This window comes from Chiloscyllium plagiosum, unplaced genomic scaffold (assembly GCF_037043375.1).
Source record: "Chiloscyllium plagiosum isolate Xiang-an unplaced genomic scaffold, Cpla_swu_hap1 HiC_scaffold_9, whole genome shotgun sequence".
NCBI classification, from domain to species: domain Eukaryota; kingdom Metazoa; phylum Chordata; class Chondrichthyes; order Orectolobiformes; family Hemiscylliidae; genus Chiloscyllium; species Chiloscyllium plagiosum.
The window spans coordinates 80,203,683-80,222,638 of record NW_028270147.1 but is presented as its reverse complement, the minus strand read 5'-3'; the positions used below and the strand labels follow the sequence as shown (position 1 = coordinate 80,222,638).

At 47.7% G+C, this 18,956-nt stretch overlaps 1 protein-coding gene across 1 annotated transcript in view; it reads right to left on the bottom strand.

Moving 5' to 3' along the window:
- Positions 1–17,349: 17,349 nt before the first annotated feature.
- The window catches only part of rgs8 (regulator of G protein signaling 8), a 41,637-nt gene continuing 40,030 nt past the window's right edge, over positions 17,350–18,956 (bottom strand). Inside the window, exon 6 of the mRNA XM_043699825.2 lies at positions 17,350–18,150. Within this exon, the coding sequence (XP_043555760.1) occupies positions 17,950–18,150 (201 nt within the window). The 3' untranslated portion in view covers positions 17,350–17,949. The remainder of the gene's footprint in view (positions 18,151–18,956) is intronic.

The window sequence follows — 18,956 nt, the reverse complement described above, 5'->3', positions numbered from 1 at the left end:
TGTAAGATAGCACTCGGAGCAGTCCTGTCCAGCGGCCTAGGCGAGCCGAGACTTTGGCCTCCAGCTCCTGCCAGTTGGCCGGCCAGGATTCCTCGGCCGGGCCGAGGTAGACCCCCAGGTAGAGGAGATGGGTGGTACTCCAGCTGAACCCCCGTAACTCCTCCGGCAGAGAGTCCACCCGCCACGGGCCGACCAGTAGTCCGGAACATTTGGCCCAGTTGATCCTGGCGGAAGACGCCGCCGAGTACACTGCCTGGCACTCGCGCATCCTCCCCAGGTCAGCCGGGTCGGTGAAAGTGAGGAGCACGTCGTCGGCGTAGGCCGAGAGGACCACCCCCGTGCCCGCGCCGCGCAGAACCAGCCCCGACAACCTCCTCCGCAAGAGGCGCAGGAAAGGCTCCACGCACAGGGAATACAGCTGGCCGGACAGGGGGCAGCCTTGACGCACTCCTCTCCCGAAGCGAAGGGGCGCCGTCAGGGACCCGTTAACTTTAACCAGACACTCTGCGGCGGCGTACAAAAGTCGGATCCGGGCGACGAACTGCGTCCCGAACCCGAATGCCCGCAGAGTCCCGAGCAGGTACTCGTGATCGACCCTGTCGAACGCCTTCTCCTGGTCGAGAGACAGGAAGGCGCTCGGCAGACCAGCCCGTCGACAGAAATGGATCAGGTCCCGGACCAGGTGGACGTTATCGTGTATCCTCCGGCCCGGGACCGTGTAGGACTGGTCCGGGTGAATCATGTGGGCCAGCACGGAGGCCAGGCGAGAAGACAACACCCTGGCGAAGATTTTGTAATCCGTGCTGAGGAGGGAGACCGGACGCCAGTTCTTTAAAGAACGAAGGTCCCCCTTCTTTGGCAGCAGGATGATGACCGCCCTGCACCAAGAAAGGGGCAGCTGTCCGGCATTTAGACACTCCCCCAGGACCTGTGCGTAGTCGCTCACCAGGAAGTCCCAGAACGCCCTGAAGAACTCCACAGTCAGCCCGTCCAGCCCCGGGGTTTTGCCCCTCGAGAGCCGGTCGAGGGCGCCGGTCAGCTCCTCTAAAGTGACGGGAGCGTCGAGCCTTCCGGCGTCCTCCGGGCTGAGCTGCGGCAGGTTCTCCCACAGAACTCTGCGAGCATCCTCGCTGGACGGATCCGGAGAGAACAGAGCCATGTAATAGTTCCGGACGTGGGCCCTGATGCCCTCCGGATCCGAGACGAGGGACCCGTCGTCGGCCAGCAGCACAAGGAGCTGCCGACGGGTGCCACGCCTTTTTTCCAGCGAGTAGAAGGGGGAGCCGCGGTCCAGGTCCTGGAGGAGCTGGATCCGTGACCTCACGTACACGGCCCGAGCCCCGACGAGCTGCAGGTCCCAGAGCGCGGCCTTCTTCTCTTCGTACGCCCCGCGCAGGGCCGGGTCTGCGTCGGGCTGACCGAGGCGTGACTCCAGGTCGAGCAACTCCCCGATCCTGGTTTTCCGCCTCTTCGTCGACCCCCTCGTGTACTCCTGACAGAAGACGCGGACGTGAGCCTTGCCCACGTCCCACCATAGCCTCAGGGAAGGGAAGCTTTCCCGCTTCCTTCTCCAGCCGGCCCTGAAACGACGAAACAAGTCCCGGAACCGCTCGTCCTCCAGCAGCAGGTTGTTAAAGTGCCAGTACGCGGAGCCGAGCCTGGCGCCGAACGGAAGGAGTTCCACCCACACCAGGTGATGGTCCGTGCATGACACCTGCCGCGTGGAGGCCTTCGGAAAACAGGAGGCGTACGCCCGCGAAACGTACAGGCGGTTGATTCCGAAGGTGAAGGCGATGGAGTCGGGATGGAGATTCCGCCAGATGTCCACCAGGTCGAAGGATTTGACCAAGTCCCCCAACCTCTTCTCCGACGCCCAGCCAGTGCGGGCACCGCCATGGTCCCTGCCCTCGAGGACACAGTTAAAATCTCCCCCGAGGACGACGCACTGGTTCTCGTCGATGGACGCGAGATGAGCGGACACTTCTTCGAAAAGGCTCGCTTGCCTCGGCCCGGCCAGGGGAGCGTAGACGTTCACCAAGTGAAGCACCGCGCCCCCCCAGCCGAACCGTCAGGTGAAGCAAACAGCCTGGCACCGGCTCCCTGACCCCCAAGATCTCCGGCTGAAAATGTGGGGCCAACAGGATGGCCACCCCGCCAGATCTGCGGGTGAAGGGACTCTTGTAGACCCACCCCCCCCCCCCCCCCCGCCACTCCAGGAGCCAGGTGGCTTCGTCTCCCGGGGTAGTGTGGGTTTCTTGCAGGAAGCACACCGCATACCTCCCGTCCCGGAGGACCGAGAGGGTCTGGAATCTGCGCTGTGACTCCCTGCTGCCATCGATGTTGAGGCTGGCTATAGTTGTCTCCATGTCGAAAGCGTTGTGCAACCATCACCAGTACAATTAACAAACCTATCTACATATTTACAGGGAGGATGAGAGAGGAGCACAGAAGTCCCTCACCCTCACCAGGAGTGCCCCCAGGAAGTTCCTGACTCGCTTTCGCTGCTCGTTAACATCGAGCCCAGGCGCCTGGCGAGCAGCGTGGGCCGACCAGTACACTTTCTCAAATGAGCTCCAGCGGTCGAGCGCCAGTTGGGCTCTATCCCGGTGACCCCGGGTTTCCTCAACAAATTCCCGGAGTTCCTCGAGGGGGATGAAGGAGAGATCGGTGGGGGGCACCCGGGACTCAAAAATGTCACTGCAGACGGAGTCCGCGTCGTCCCCGGTGTCCGCCACCGACCCCGAACCCTCCTCCGGGAGGTCGCCCTCGGTCACCGACCCCTCCCCCACCAAGAGGATGGGGGCTGGTCCGGCGCCGCCAACCGGCCTCAAACCCCCGGCGACCCCACCCCCAGGGTCACCGGCGGTACCTTCCTCGGCGCACCCCTTCCCGGAACATCCCGAGTTCGGGTCGTCGGGCGGCAGAGGCTCGGGGCCCCGCTCCTCTCCCGACACCGGGATGCCTGGCTCCTCGGGAAAAAGGTCATCCCCCAGGAAAAGGTCATCCCCCAGGGCCAAGGCCCCCGGAAAAACAGTCTGGGAGGGAGGAGCGAGGATAACACCCTCCTCCCCTCCACCGCTCGACGACCCAGCAGAGGGTCCTCCGTCGTCGCCCGCACCACGGCCCCCGTGGTTATCGAGGTCCTCCCCAGGGGCCGGAGGAGTCGAGGCAGCAGGAGGCCCTGCTGTAGCCCCCGGGGGTTTGGGCGAGTCGGGCCGCGGTGCGGGACAGTCGAGGGGCACCGTTGGTTCGTCCCCCGGAGAGGGGCAGCACCGCCGGCGCGCTGCAGGAGAGTCCCTCCCCTCCGAGGGCCGGTGCCTCTTCCCCAGAGAGACCGGGGGGGGATTTATGGGCCTTCCCCTCCCCGCCCGCCTCGGTGGTCACGGGGCCCGGGGTCCCTCCCCCCAGCCTTTCCAGGAATACGAACGGCTGGGGGAAGACAGGGGGCGTGGCCAAGGTGGGGAGGGCCAGCCGTGTCACTTCCTGCCCCGCCCTGGGTTTATCAGGCGAGGGCGGGCAGGGCAGGGGTCCGGCTCCCTCTCCGGGGCCCAGCGACACGGTCGCTGCAGGAGGTGGGCCAACGGTGGTTCCCCCCAGGTTAGTGCCAGGGCGTGGCTGGGTTGGGCAGGGCTCGGGCTCGGGGGCCCCTGGGCCAGGTGTTAAAGCCAGAGGGGTTTCTCCATCGGGGTGGGGAGTGGGTGTGGTGTCAGTGGGGTCAGGGTCAGGTACAGGTTCGGGGGTTTGAGGGTCAGGGTTCCCGCGCCGGGGCGACACTGGCACGGCCGCAGGGGCATTGTCGTGCCGGGGCAGGGCAGGTCGTGGGCTAGGTGTCGGGGAAGGGGATAGGGTGGTCTCCCCGTGGGCAGGCTTAATGCGCCGCGTCTTCTTCTGCGCCTTCTGGCCTGCCGGACGTTCACCCCCCTCCCTGCCAGAGGCTGGAGCATTGCAAGCCCCCGGCGCCGGGGCTGGAGTTGTTGACTTCGGGGGAGGGGGAGTGGGTGCGGCGGCACCACCGTCAGCCATTGGTACGGGCTGGGCATCCTTCTGGGTGGGGCAGTTTTACTCCTCTGTTAATTTTGGTCAGCCAAGGCTTCCTGATTGGCCCAAGCTAAAAACCCAATCAAGGATCTTGTAGTCAATGTGATCCACCTCTTTCTAATCACTATGGCAATATGACCCATGTTTAGTACCTTGCAGCCTCAAACTGAAGGGTGACCCAGAACTTAGAAAGTTAAGGGATAACCTGATCAGAGTCTTCAAGATATTAACACTTAAAAATGGGTTAGATTGACGTAAACTATTTCCACTAGCTAGGGATTCTCGAAGAAGGGCAACTTCTGAGAACGAGGGTGAGACTATTTGGGAGATATATTAGGAATCATTTCTACACGCAAAGGGTGGTAGAGGGTTGGACTCTCTTCCACAAAAAAGCAGTGAATGCTAGATCATTTGAAACTTTTAAATCTGAGATATGTGCATTTTTGTTCAGCAAATATCTTAAGGTAAAGGCTGAAGATAGGTATATGGAGTTATGCCACAGATCAGTCATGATTTCATTGAATGGTGGAACAGGCTGGAAGGACTGAATGGCCTGCTCCTGTTCCTGCGGTTTCTCTCTCTCTCTCTCTCACTCTCACTCTCACTCACTGGATGGTCGCATTCATGCTGCCAGAACTGCCATTCCACCAGTACCCTTGCTGTTGCCTATTAGTCACCCAATCCAGATTGTTGCCAGCCATGCCAACATGGTCAATCTGAAGCTGAGTCCTCAAGACCCTGAGCTACTCAAGGTCTTCCTGCAAGACCATCTGTAATCTAATTGGCCAGAGCATTGAGTATAGGAGTTGGGATGCCATGTTACAACTGTACAGGATGGTACTTTAGCGTGGAATACCCGTCTACAGTTCTGGTTGCCCTGCTATCGGAAGGATATAATTAAATTGGAAAAGGTGCTGAAAAGATTTGCAAGTATGTTACCAGTACTGGAGGGTTTGAGTTAAAAGGAGAGGCTAGATAGGCTGGGAACTTATTCCCTGTAGTGTGGGAGGTTGAGAGGTGACCTTATAGAGGTTTATAAAATCACAAGGAGTATAGATAAGGTTAATGGTAAATAGTGTCTTTTCCCTAGGAAGGGGGATGTCAAGACCAGGCGATTTAGTTTTAAGGTGAGAGGAGAGAGATTTAAAAAAAACATGAGGGACATTTTTTTTTTACACAGAGGGTGGTTTGCTTGTGGAATCACCTTCCAGAGGAAGTGGTAGATGCAGACACAGTTACAACATTTAAAGGACACTTAGACAAGTACATGAATAAGAATGGTTTGGAAGGATATGGGCTAGGAACAGGCAGGTGGGACTAGTTTAGTTTAAGATTATGTTCGACATGGACTAGTTAGACCGAAGGGTTTGTTTCCCTGCTGTATAACTTGATGAAAGCATGGGAAGTACTGATACTCCAATTTAATGTTTACGAAGTGAGCTGAATGTTTCTTACTGATGGATCTTCCAGTCTCTGATGATTCAAAACAGGGCAGCTTGATTTTCAACAAGTGATGTCCTAAGATAAATGCTACTATTTCCATTCCATCTCATGGTGTAGCAGAAATCATTATTGAGGCTTCAGTTAATTTCAGTGATGGGCAGAACATACCTGTCAATTTGAGCCAATCCCTTCTAAAGCCTCTTTCCTACCTTGTTCTTACTTGGCAAAATGTTGGAAATCTCAAAGAAGAAAAGTTCAAAAATATTGTTTCTCTCTGGAAGATACCCATCCTCTTAAAGATTTCCATTTGTGATGGTAATTCCCTCACTGTACTCATTTCTGAATGTCATTAATAAGCCCCCTCTGCTTATCAACCAACAGTAAGTATTGCTGTGTTCACTCTGTGTTATTTACATTGCGTTGAAGGATTAACAATGCTCTATTGTAGAACATTCCTCTATTCCTATATGTATCTCACCATTATTATTCACTGGCTTAGATGCAGTTAAATGGAATCACGTGTATTACTTCAGCTCTGACAAAACATACTTTTATTCTTATCCTAACATAACTCCTGAAGACCTTGAGTCAAGAGAGTGGGAACAAATGATAAAACTACCACAAGTAGATGCATTTTCCTCGTGCCTTTATCATAGTGAAGTGACTCATAAGCCTCATCCACAGATGGACAAAAGGGAATGGATAGTATGGTAAGAAGGGAGCAAGGAGGAAAAAGAGATTAAAGAGGTAAAGGGTTTTTAAGTTCAATTCCTGAAGGTATTTGTAAAGCTAATTCCCGAAGACTATATCACAAATGGAGATGTGTGAGGAAGGGGTATATATAGAGACTTTGGGGTTAGGGGAATGAAGAGCTTGAGGGGGATACAGGGTAAAAGGAAATTGTAGGGGTAAGGAACAATGGAAGTGTTTTTGATGATGAAATATAAATGTATGATCTTGATGGACAGGATGAGACCATTAAGCCTGACCCACATTCATAATGGTTGGAGCATGATGACTACACACATCCTCCCTCACCTGCCATCCAGACAATCTCTTGGGGGAGGCTAAAGCAACAGTGGGAAAAAAACAAGGCCATTAAGGGACAAAGTGAGGTAGCTAACTTAAACTCTGGTGTGTTATGAATAGATGGACGCCCCTCATGGTCACCTACATGCTGTAAAGATAGAATCTCCATTGTCCCAGTGTAGATAAGCCACATATATCCAAATCCCTGGATATAAGGAGGTCATGTCCTGGTCATTTGGTCAGCAGGAGGCTTCATCTTTAACTCCACGTGCACTTTCTCTCCTTACATTGTAATCAGGTTCCTGAACAACAGTTTCTGAGCAGCTGTAAGGCACCTTGTGATGCCACAGGACTTGCTGTATGATATTTGACCCATGTCATGAGCAACCTCAATAGCACAGTGATAGGTCAGCATGGCCTGGTCATGTCTTGATGTTGTTCCAAGTTTCATGCAGCAACCAATAGCCAAGTTTGGCAAGACAGCTGGTTTGTAACGTTGTCTCAGGTCTGCTTGCTTGCCTCAATCATCATTTCTTCCCCATCTCCTTAACATTTAGGGCAGGGTTGAAGCAGAATTAATGCACTTTGCTGTCTTCCTCTAAACTATGGTTATAGTTTTTATTGTAGACTAACCCTTTCTTCTGAACTGAATCCGATTGAACTGCTCAGTCATCACAGAACAACAGCACAGTATATCCACTCACTTTAATGGTTGCATGTTCAGTTGCTGGTGCCTGAAATACCATCTGCCATCTTGGCAAGCTCCCAAAGTATTGTGTACAGCATACTGGGAGCTTGGTAAAGTTACATAAATTAACTGATCTTGCCTTACCGGTTGAAGTCACACCTTATTGCACTGGAGGCTGAATTATACATGCATTTGTAATGCCGCATACAGTCTGCCTGAGATCTCTGTATCACCTCATAATGTTTCATTGTATGAAATGCACTGCAGCGTTGATCCCATACTTCATGGTCATTACGGGCTTGAAGTTAGATCCCAGGCCGGATGTGCAAAATCAACAGAAATCCCATCTCCGCAAAACTGGCTGTTTAAAAACGGCCACCCATACTTCCAATTTTTGGTTCCAGGGATAAGGGGGCATGGATGGGATTTGGATTTGCCACCCAGGAACATCTTAAGGGACTGCCAGCTCCTGAGGTGTGTGGAGCAGAAACAATGTCATTCTTGCCTCTCATTCCTGTTACTCTCAATGCCCCATTCATGCCAGTGCCCATCTTCCCTTCCCCCAGGACCCCTCAATTTCCCTGAGCTAATTTAGTGTCATGCCTATCCATCTCTTTCCCCTTCACCTACCAAGCCAACTTACTGAGTATCCACATGTACCCCTGCTGGTTGGTGCAAAAATATTGGTCTCCTGTTTAAAGTTCCATATTGTGGCTTACACACTGTTGAGAAAAGGGATCAAATTACTAAGGACATATTTTGATATGTCTTGACAGGTCAATACTTGTTGAGGTTTCTAGGTAGTTCTTGCCTAATTTAGGCACTTATTGACATTTCTTTACAATTCTGGAAGTTCAACACTTATCGACGCTTTTAGACGTTTATAGAGTCATACAGCACGGAAGCAGACCTTTCAATCCAACCAATCCATGCCGAACATAATCCCAAACTACACTAGTTCCATTTGCCTGCTCCTGGCCCATATCCTTCCAAGCCTTTCCTATTCATGTGCTTATCCAAATGTCTTTTAAGCATTGTAATTGTGCCCACACCCGTCATTTCCTCAGGAAGTTCACTCCACTCATGATCCATCCTCTTTATAAAACGTTTGCCCCTTTTTAAGCCCTAGCGTATCTAGCCTTTCTATATAACTCAAACCTTCTATACCCATCAACATTTTGAAAAATCTTTTCTCAATCCGCATTTCTTGGTCATTCTTGAAAAGTTGGACAATTCCAGGGAGTTTATGCACCTTCCTCACATAATATCCTTCACAGTTAACTGTCTCAATTGGTAATCGACCCCCATTCACAAAAGGTACCTCAATCCCACCCATCCCTTTTGGGATCCCTGAGCCTGACCACCTAAGTGTATAGGGACCATATCCACAGGGTGGCTTGGTTCTCTAAATGGAGTATCCTGGGTATTCAGAAGAGGTGGATTGAGAACAGAACTGCTCTCACCTGCTTTAATATCCACACTCTGGGTTCCAGACACGTGTGATTCCAAAAGCTGGTTGGTGTGAAGGAAGATGGTCTTTTAAATGGTCAGTAGCCTCTGGGCACCACACATATGCCAACCATGGCATGGCCACAATCCCATTCCTGTGGAAATGAGAAATGACGACCTCATGAGTGGGTCTTGGGTTTCCGATTTCTGGCATTTTTGAAGTCAGGGACTCTTCCTGCCTTGGGGTAAATCAAGGGGTGTTCAGTGAGAGGGGCTTGATATTGATTTTGGAAGATTTCAAAAGCTGGCAACAGGCTGCCAGATCTTCACTTTGAAGTTGAGGGGGTGGTAGCCCTCGATAGGATATTCCATGGATGGGGAAGAGGGAATTAAAGGAAAGCTCACTAATTCCCAGCGTACCACTGCAAGGCGACATCCAGGAACCAGTTCGACTTTGTCCTTAGCAAGGGGATCTGAGAAGAGGCCTATGTGCGACTAAACTGTCACTAAATGACCACTTGGTTGTTGATGATTAGCTGCCCACTGCTTACGAGTCCAACAACTTGATTTCGAAATGTGGACAACTTAGTAGATGCCCCAATGCAGGTCTTTCCGAAAAACCGTTCGCTCCCACTTCCAAAGACACCGCGCAGTTAAAAAGATTCCATCAAATTCATTGGGATGAAGACCTAAGGGGCAATAGATGGATAAATCATGAAAAATAACAATATAAGTTAATACAGCAATCAGCAATGAAAAGTTTTTAAAAATGGTGAAATTCTTTTCAAGCGCAATTGAACTGAAAAGCAGAAAATCTATGTTAATCTTGCATCCAACTTGGTTAGCTAATGCTTGCAGTATTGGGCACAATTCAATAAAAGAAGGTTGAGGCATTTGAGAAGGTGCAAAAGGGACTCACATTGATCTTGTCAATTATTACAGAAAGCAGCTCTTCTGTCTTGAAAAGTAAAAATTGAGGAGTAAAAATTGTCTTTAAAATGATTGAAGGGTTTAATGAAGGCATAAATAAAAACAGGTTGTGAAAATGGATCAAACTCCAAATGACTTATGGACATTTTGACCTTTGAAGTGCATGTGTTCTTTTTAAAAAGAAAGATGTACAAGGTGTGGCTGAGATCCAGTGGCTGTATGAAAGCGCTGAGTCCTGAGAGGAACGGTAAAATGAAGACTGTCAAGGAAACTTCGGACTGTGACACTTCAAAGGGAGAGATGCCAGTCAAAAATGAAAGCTGTGATCTGCCAGACTGCAAACATGATGAACTAAAGGAAAGATAATTCTAAGTGAGAGTCATGTTTGTATTTTACTCTCCCAGGAATGCACAAGACAGGGGTTTGCGAATCAGTTACAATCATTGGTGTCTGTGCGCTCAAGTGCTAGCTTTTGGTTTGAGTTTCGTCATGTTGGGAAAAGACACAACTTCCAAAGCGAAGCTTCCTGCGAGAATTTCCAGGTGACACCCCCCCCCTCCTATGTGTGCAAATAAAATCTCCCTCTGCTTGCTGGGAAAACACAGTAGGTCTGGCAGCACCCTCCCATGGAGAGAAATCAGAGTTAATGTTTCAGGTTCAATGATTTTGCCTCAGGTGGGTCTCAATTCTGAGGAAGGGTCACTCAACCCAAAACATTAATTAACACTGATTTCTCTCCACAGATGCTGCCAGACCTGATTAGATTAGATTACTTACAGTGTGGAAACAGGCCCTTCGGCCTGACAAGTCCACACCGAAGCGCAACCCACCCAGACCCATTCCCCTGCCTTTACCCCTGCCCCTAACACTACGGGCAATTTAGCATGGCCAATTCACCTAACCTGCACATCTTTGGACTGTGGGAGGAAACCGGAACACCCGGAGGAAATCCACGTAGACACTGGGAGAATGTGCAAACTCCACACAGTCAGTCACCTGAGGCGGGAATTAAACCCGGGTCTCTGGCGCTGTGAGGCAACAGTACTAACCACTGTGCCACTGTGACGCCCGCCTGCTGAGTTTTTCAGATATTGTAGGGTGGGTGAAGGCCTGTGTGAAGCATAAACATCGTCATGGAGCAGTTGTGACAATGACATGTTTTGTGGTTGTAAATTCAGAGTACATCAATCTAGTGTTTGTTGAGATTTGCTCCTAATTCTTTGCATGATAACAGTGTTTGCTTGTATTCAAATTAATCTAACTTAAAAATTTACATGGATAAATAAAATGGTGTTCATTAGGATTTTAATGGCAAATATGTCCAATCAAGAGTTTGTGTTTTTATTTAATACCCAGTCATTTTAAGATCTGAAATCTACTTTTTAACCAAACTTAATTTGCTATGTTATTCGTTCTTATGCAAATTGTCTCAATTCAGTCTCCACCATGTGTAGCTGTTCTGTTGGTGTGATTTTCCCAGTAAGTATTTAATGGTGAAATTCTAAAGTTAAGTTCCCAGTTTTGACAACAATTTGAATGCTAAAGAGACACACATGAACATCTGCTCGACTCTGCTACAAAATCTATTTATAACTGAAATCAGTCGAGCTTTTAAAATCAGTCAATAAAGAGCTAATCCTGCCTTGCAGTCAAGGTGCCCAAAATAGCTGGCTTGCTTGATATAATAAAAAGTAGCACCTTTGTAAGTGATCAAGATGATGACACCAGTTAGCTATATTTTCAGACATAGGCAGCTGCCTGTACCAAGTGTACACATTCTGAATGGTGGGGATGGAGGTTCCCAATTACATTTATGGTGTCCCACTGGTCAGATTGAATTGACTGCAGGCCTCTCCAGATGTAAAACAAACAAAGTCTGTTAAACCATGGGGCAAGTCCTCATAAACGAAGTAGCATTACACAACTGTGATCTTATTGCACAAAAAGCCAACTCAAAGCAACTTAACGAAGGGGACAGCATTGGAATAAAATCTCAGTACTTTCATCCTTTTGCCTTGAGCGAAGAGTGTGCTGGACAACCAGAATAACTACACAGCGGGATTAGCAGTCTAGTTTGTTGGGAAGGTATTGCCACAGACACGAGACTGGTTTCTGGTGATATCAAGCAGCTGGACAGCAAGACCCCTAGAGGAAATGCATGTATGTTTTCCAGCAGAGACATGCTTTTGAGACAAAGAGAACATGATGTTCTGTGAATACAAGGCAAGAGCCAAAGGAGGCTCCAGTCTGTTTTGATAAACAAAAACGAATCCTCCGTTGTAAACAGATTATGGGAATGTTTTCTTTGCAAATATGATCATGTTTCTGTGACTTTACTTTGCACGGTGTGTTAGGGTAGATCAACTGAGAGATAATAGTTAGAGTGACACCAAGTTATCGAGACAGGCAGGGAACCAGATTCAATCCCTGACCTATGTTTCGACAGCTGATCTTACACAGGATAGCAGAGTGGGGTGCTGCAGATGGTCTAGGGAAGACAAAAAGTCAGCAATGGTTCTCAGTCTTGATCATTTCTGTGATTGTGAGGCAGGCTGGCTTTTGATAAAGATTAGATTTTCCTATGAGATTCCTGATATGTAAATAGATACTGTTTAGATTTAGAACGGTGAAGAATAGCCATTTAGTCAGGTAAAAATATCTGAGACAACATAAAACTGTACCAGTCAACATTTTCTGAAGCAGAGGAGAAAATTAGAAGCCCACGCTAGGAAATGTAGACATAATTTTCAGTAACATATAGTACAAAACAATTTGAGCAAAGGCTTCTACTTTGTTCTATTCCTGTACTGTTAAGAGCAGTGCCCAGATTATGAAATTAGAGTATAGGGCAGACATTGAGATAATGATTGTTGTATGTCCCATGACTTTGCAAGTGAAATACTTAAAACACTGTTCAATTTGGATTGTTATTCAAAATGCTGTCATTGGAATTAACAAAGCTTTACACTGAAATGATTGTACATGTTTAAGAAACAGTTGTACCATTAAAGACAATGAGTGGAATCTTCCTGAATGACAAGGGCTATGGCAAGAAATTTGAGAAAGTCACGTGAGAAGTTGAGTGAGGCAGGCTGTTGATATTAGAAGCAGCAAGTCACAGTTTGGAAGGAAATTCTGGATGTGACGATGAGATTTTCACTAATGAGTGGTGAGAGGCCAGTTAACAGGAACTATTACTAATTATCACCCTCATTATTATGAATCTCACTTTTTTTATATAGATATTTTTATTAGAAATTTAACATTTTTACAAGTTTACAAAAATAAACAAAACTCTCAGATATAAACATTGATATACAATTAACTCAAATATACAATAGCCAAAATTTAACAAAAGACAAAAAAAAAACGAAAAAGAAGGAAAAAAACAAAACTCAACTATCTACTAATCTAACCTACAACTAACCAGAGTGTATATTTAAGTCTCTTACATGCTCGGAATGTGTTAACATCAGATGTAATAAAACCCGTATTCATGCGGGATTCCTCCCCCGAGGGGCCCCGGACCAGCCAGGTTTGTAATCTCAATTAAATAAAAGCCCTTGTTAGGATAGCCAAAATAAATCTCACTTTATTAATATGCTGCCTCCCATTCTCCCACCGGATAGAAATTGAATGTCGAAAATTTCTGACATGAAAGTTCAGCAGGTACCTGGTGTCTCTAGTTCAAGATATATTTCTCTGGGCCCCTGTCTTGCACACCCAGCACCAACATCTCAGGGCATGCATTATGGGCAGCAGCCACATGCACCCCATGTCCATCACCTATTGGTATCTGACAGATGCCAGCCTCCATGACCTGTCATGATGCATTCCCCATCCACTTACAGTACGGGGGTTTCTGTACTTCAATGTTGCACTTTGGATACACTGGTAACTATCACTGCAATGCTATTGCAGGGACACATTGTGCACAGGGGCAGGCTTCCAGCTTACAGATTGAAGCAGAATGCATCTCAAGATTTGCTTGCTCTCTTCACACTCACTCACTACCTGGATGCTCACTACATTCCAGCCTTGCTTTGTCATTCCTCACCTTTTCGCACTTTCCCCTTCCATTACACTTTGAAGGCTCACTGTACTTTGGTCTCACTTTGCAGTGTGGCATGGATGCAAAGCCAGGCTGCTTGTCATATTTGCCAGCAATCATCAGTCAAGGGGTGGACATGTTGCTGTATGGCGCAATGCTACATCATTCTCCCACCAGCAGCCTACACAATAAACAGACTGAATGTGCTTCAGCCAGAGCCTGTGTCTCGAAAGGGAGTAGTCCTCAGTCAGGTCACGCAGGAGGATTGTTGCCATTATGGGGATTGCTGGTGCAGTCAGTGTCCTCAATCAGTCCAAGGGCTTCAGCATAGTCAGTCATCCACTTAGAAAGGTTGAGGTCATGAGGTCCATCTCATTACAGTCCAGGAAATGAGCCAAGGTCATTCCTGCTGGCCGAGTACAGCCAGTGAAGGGATGAGTCAATCAACAGTCAGGGTGCTGTACAAAGATCTGGTTGGTCAACAGTTGGGTCCATTGTATTCTATGGGGGTGGGTGGGACATGGTCAGTCCTGAAGGTCAGTGAACTGAATTGAATGGCTAAGAATCTGAGGACATTGTTGCAGTGGCAAGATGAAGGGTCTCAACATTGGGGATTGGAGGCAGCAACCTGGGTTAAAAAGAGTACAAGCACAGCAATGAGGGTAGTGGGGATCTTAATATATAAGGGTGGGAGCCAGTACAGCATAGGAGAACATGGGATGCTGCTGGAAGTGAGGGTTGTAGGTGATCATCATCATTGTGGCCTCAATAGGGAGACTGTGTAACACAATGGTGAGCATCACTAAACTGTAGATATGGGGCTGAGAGGGTAAAGATGCGATTTAGAATCATAGTTTGAGGTGATGGGTGGGCGCATGAGAAGGTTCAGTAGAGATATACTGTCGAGAGAGTGCTGGGTAGAATGGGATATGTGTAGGTTTGGAACAGGGGACAGAACAACCAGGGCTGATCCTGGTCATTACAATATTGAGGCCAACCTGTGTTGTTTTCCAGGATCTAATGGTTGCTAAATGCATCCTCCAAATGGAGAATGACTGACTGTGACCACGTCTGAAAGGGGCTGATCAGTGTCTGTTTGCTGTCAAAAATGCAGGCTCCACTTCTGAGTGATGGGAGACCGTGCAAGAGGAAATTACATCAATCCTGCAGAGTCCAGTTTGAGGTCATTTGCAATCGCATCACGGTGCATGTGAAATAATACTGCACGGAATACGAATCCTGGGCACAAGCTCAACCATTGGCACCTCAAAATAATCACAGTCAACCATAAATGAAGCACTTGCAGGCTCGTGCAAGACTTCTTAAGGTTCAAAAGGGTATGGAATTTAACCCCTCACAGCCTGAATGCAAGATTCTCCTATGTGTACTAGCGCTGTTTGTGGCTGATATGGAGCTGGGTGACAAAGTTTCAGTGCTCATGCAGCATTCACACTCTCTTACTATCTTCTAGACACATGAGGGATTCATTGGAATAAGGTTCAATGTCAAGCTGAGACGTTCCATGGCCCTCTTTGTCTGAATGGCTCATGGGATATTCCACTGTATGAAGGATTACGTGAAGCTGTCATTTTGTGAGGTATATGATATGAATGCTGACTGCTTGTACTGTGAAGGAAATGTTCTGTTCCCTATGTTCCCTTCATAGGTTCACTGCAAGAGTATATGATGGATCCAGCCACACCAGGAGTTATCATCAATCTAGCTGCAATATAATGAAGCGGCAGGGAAGAGCAGGAGGGACAGATGCACCAACAAGCCCAAGACCAGCAGATGCCGAACAGATGAAGAGATCACAGCTAAAGATTCTCTCAGGACTAGGATCTTTCATTCTTCGTGCCATGTCAATACAGTCTAAGCTTGTCCCAGGACAGTTGTCACTGAACAACATCAACAGCTGGAGTGGGCCCTGTAACCTGAAGGAGTGGGTGGCCATCCTATCTTAATGGCTGTCAAAGTGACAGCCACTTGGAGCTGTTACACAACTGGCTCCTTTGCGCTTCGGCTGTGCTGCAGACTGGACAGTAAGGTTTGGCAATATCACCGGCTCGCCCAGTCGCGGGACACAATAGACTGTACACACAATGCTCTCAGAGGACCAGATTATAGCACTGCTGAGTTCATCAGCAAAAAATAGTCTCATTCCACCAATATGCAAGACATTTGTGATCTTTCCACCTCTTTTAGAAGTTAATCTGGGAGCAGCCACAGCACCTACATTGTTGAGAACGCTTATGTTGCTGCTGCGTTTGAGGGCCCACTTGCCTTACAAGGACAATTGCTGGAGTGAGGACACTGTGAATTGTTGTTGATTCCATTATGCAATCCAAATCCTATATACACACACACACACACACACACACGCCTGAGGCAGAGTGGAGGTACAATGTAACCATTCTCACTGACCAGGACCATTGTGGTGCAAGTGATAGGTCGGCTGGAGATGAGGCTTGGACTGATCTGGTGGGGCACTGCAGTATACTCTAGACAGAAGGTGATGCACAATGCTAGCATGCTGTGCTCTGCACATAGGGAGAAGGTAATGAGGGGACGCAATGGATCCTGTCAAAGTGGGAGAGTGGGAGCAGTCTTACTAGGAGGAGTGTGATGACATAGAGCAGGAGGAACATTACTTTGGGCATGAGAACAGCCAAAAATGTTGGGCGCTACAAGCCACACAGAACTCCAGTGAGACCCAGTTCCAGTTGACGAGAGCTGAGTGCAGTGAACACTAATTGACTGTACATTGGCACTCTGCATAAGAGGTTTTGTTTCTACTCCTGGAGGCAAGTGCAATTTCTCTTTGGGTGACATTTGTTTCCTTTTGGTGTTTGTTAATAAAAGTGATTTTGTTTTGAGATGACTGAAGGGTTCCCTGTACGTGATGGCACCGTATTGAGCATTGGGGGAAGAGTAACAGTGACTGAGAGATGGTTGAGAATAGAATATGGCTACGATCAGGTAAGTTATGTGTCTTGGGGGCTTAAAACAGCGACAGGTGTAGAATTGTGCAGTTGAAGTACTGCAAGTGTTAGTCATACCACCTCTGTGCCTTGAGAAAGATTGCCGTGCCATGACATTGAAGGGTAACCCTGGACAGTAAACACTTGACCGTGTGCATGGCTGATGTTCTAAGATGGCACCGGCACCAGGGATGCCAGCATATCCTGGCAGTGGTAGGTACTATTTACAATGCTGAGCAGGAGAGTCAAAACAGCATCGGGCGAGAGGGGCGGAAAAGGTAGTTAAAGAGGCAAGTTTGGGTTTTTAGATTAGATTACATTAGATTAGATTATATTACAGTGTGGAAACAGGCCCTTCGGCCCAACAAGTCCACACCGACCCGCCAAAGCGAAACCCACCCATACCCCTACATTTACCCCTTACCTAACACTAAGGGCAATTTAGCATGGCCAATTCACCTGACCCTGCACATCTTTGGACTGTGGGAGGAAACCGGAGCACCCGGAGGAAACCCACACAGACACGGGGAGAATGTGCAAACTCCACACAGACAATCGCCTGAGGCAGGAATTGAACCCAGGTCTCAGGCGCTGTGAGGCAGCAGTGCTAATAGCTTGAGAAATGGTTAATAGCATGGTTAATAGCATGAGAAACCCCCACTGGGCCTCGAGGAGAGAAAGCCTCCATCAAATTTGATGAAAATGAATTTGCCAAAACATGGTGAGATTCAGCCCACTGATTCCTCACAAACACTTTTTATTTGATATCTCATTTAATAAATACACTCAGACTGCACGGGTGGAGATGATAAATATACAAGTGAAAACGCATTTAAGAAAAATACCTTTTTCACAAACACAGTATTCAATCAACAAATATCTATTGCATTACAAACACTAGATTTAAAACAACTATTTTCACTTCAAACACTTAAATGCATGTGTACTAGAACATTTATTTGATCTGACACCGCCTTTACACCTCAATGATGTAAGGGTCAGTAAAGCTGTTTCAACAAGCCTCAGATAATTAAAAGAAACAGAAGCATTATCTGAACTGTCATCAAATAACGTGATGGCAAAGGTAAGTTGGGGTATAGGTGACTGGCACTGGGATCAATCCATTTGGGTAAAGACCTGCTGTCAAGAGAAGCTGCATTCCATGTAATGGTTGAAAATCAAGAACAAGGGAACACCACGAGGAAAGGTTTTCCATCTATCCCATCTTCACTGCAACAATAATATACAACAGCAGAGTAAAATTCATGAGCGGGAGGGCACAGAGAATGGAATAAGAGAAAACTCTCTCTCTCTGTACCCTTTGTTCTGTTTAGTCTTCCTCAGCTGAACCGTCGTTGTGTCTGGCTGTTGCTCTGTGTCTGGTTTAGCACATCCAAGTAAACCTTTGACCTCAGGAACCTGGGGTAAGAGTCCCTTTCCATCAGGCTGTAGATTCTTTTCTGTGCGTCATTAAAGCAGCTTTGGGCTGGTTCCAGAAGGTTCTTCTTGGTCAGCTCCCGAGTTTGAAAATCAAGGTTTACCTGTGGAAGAGAAACCAATGTTAACTGCTGTGTACTGACATCAGGAAAAACACCATCAAGGGAGTCACATTTCTGCTGGAGATCGATTTGTCTTCACTCACCATTTGCAGGGACATGGGGCTGGTGTGAGAGAAGAGCCATGCATCATATTGGCTGTTTAAAAAAAACACTTTCTGAGAGGGCAAGTACACATTCAGGACTTCCTGTGTGGGCCAAGTCAGCATGGATTGTTCTGAGGAAGGGTCACTCAATCTGAAATGTTAACTTTGATTTCTCTCCACAGATACTGCCAGACTTGCTGAGCTTTTCCAGCAATTTCTGTTGTTGTTTGAGATTGCCTCAAGTTGGTCAACGGTATTCAGCTCTGGTCATCTCATTATTGGAAGGATGTATCGTATGAGATAGAAGCTGGTAGGAATACTGCCTGGATTGAAGAATTTTATTTTTGGATACACTAGAATTGTTTTCTTTGGAACTGAGGATGGAAATGCAATCACCCAGAGGGTAGCATGGATTCGGTCATATGGAACTCACTGTCTCAAAGCTTGGGAATGGCAGAAAATTGCATTTGATTTTTTTGATTTGAGGTTTCTGGATCTGCCATTGAAGTGCCATAGCCTAGATAGATTGCACACACCAAGAGCTGGGAATTTGGATTAGGCAGGATGGCTACTTGTCAGCTTGCATTGATAGGATGGGCCAAATGATCTCGACCGCAGTCTGTACTATAATGATGCATTATCATGAAATTCAGAGTAAAGTAGAAATGAGCTTTCATTTTTGTTTTGAGCCACTTTAGTATGCAA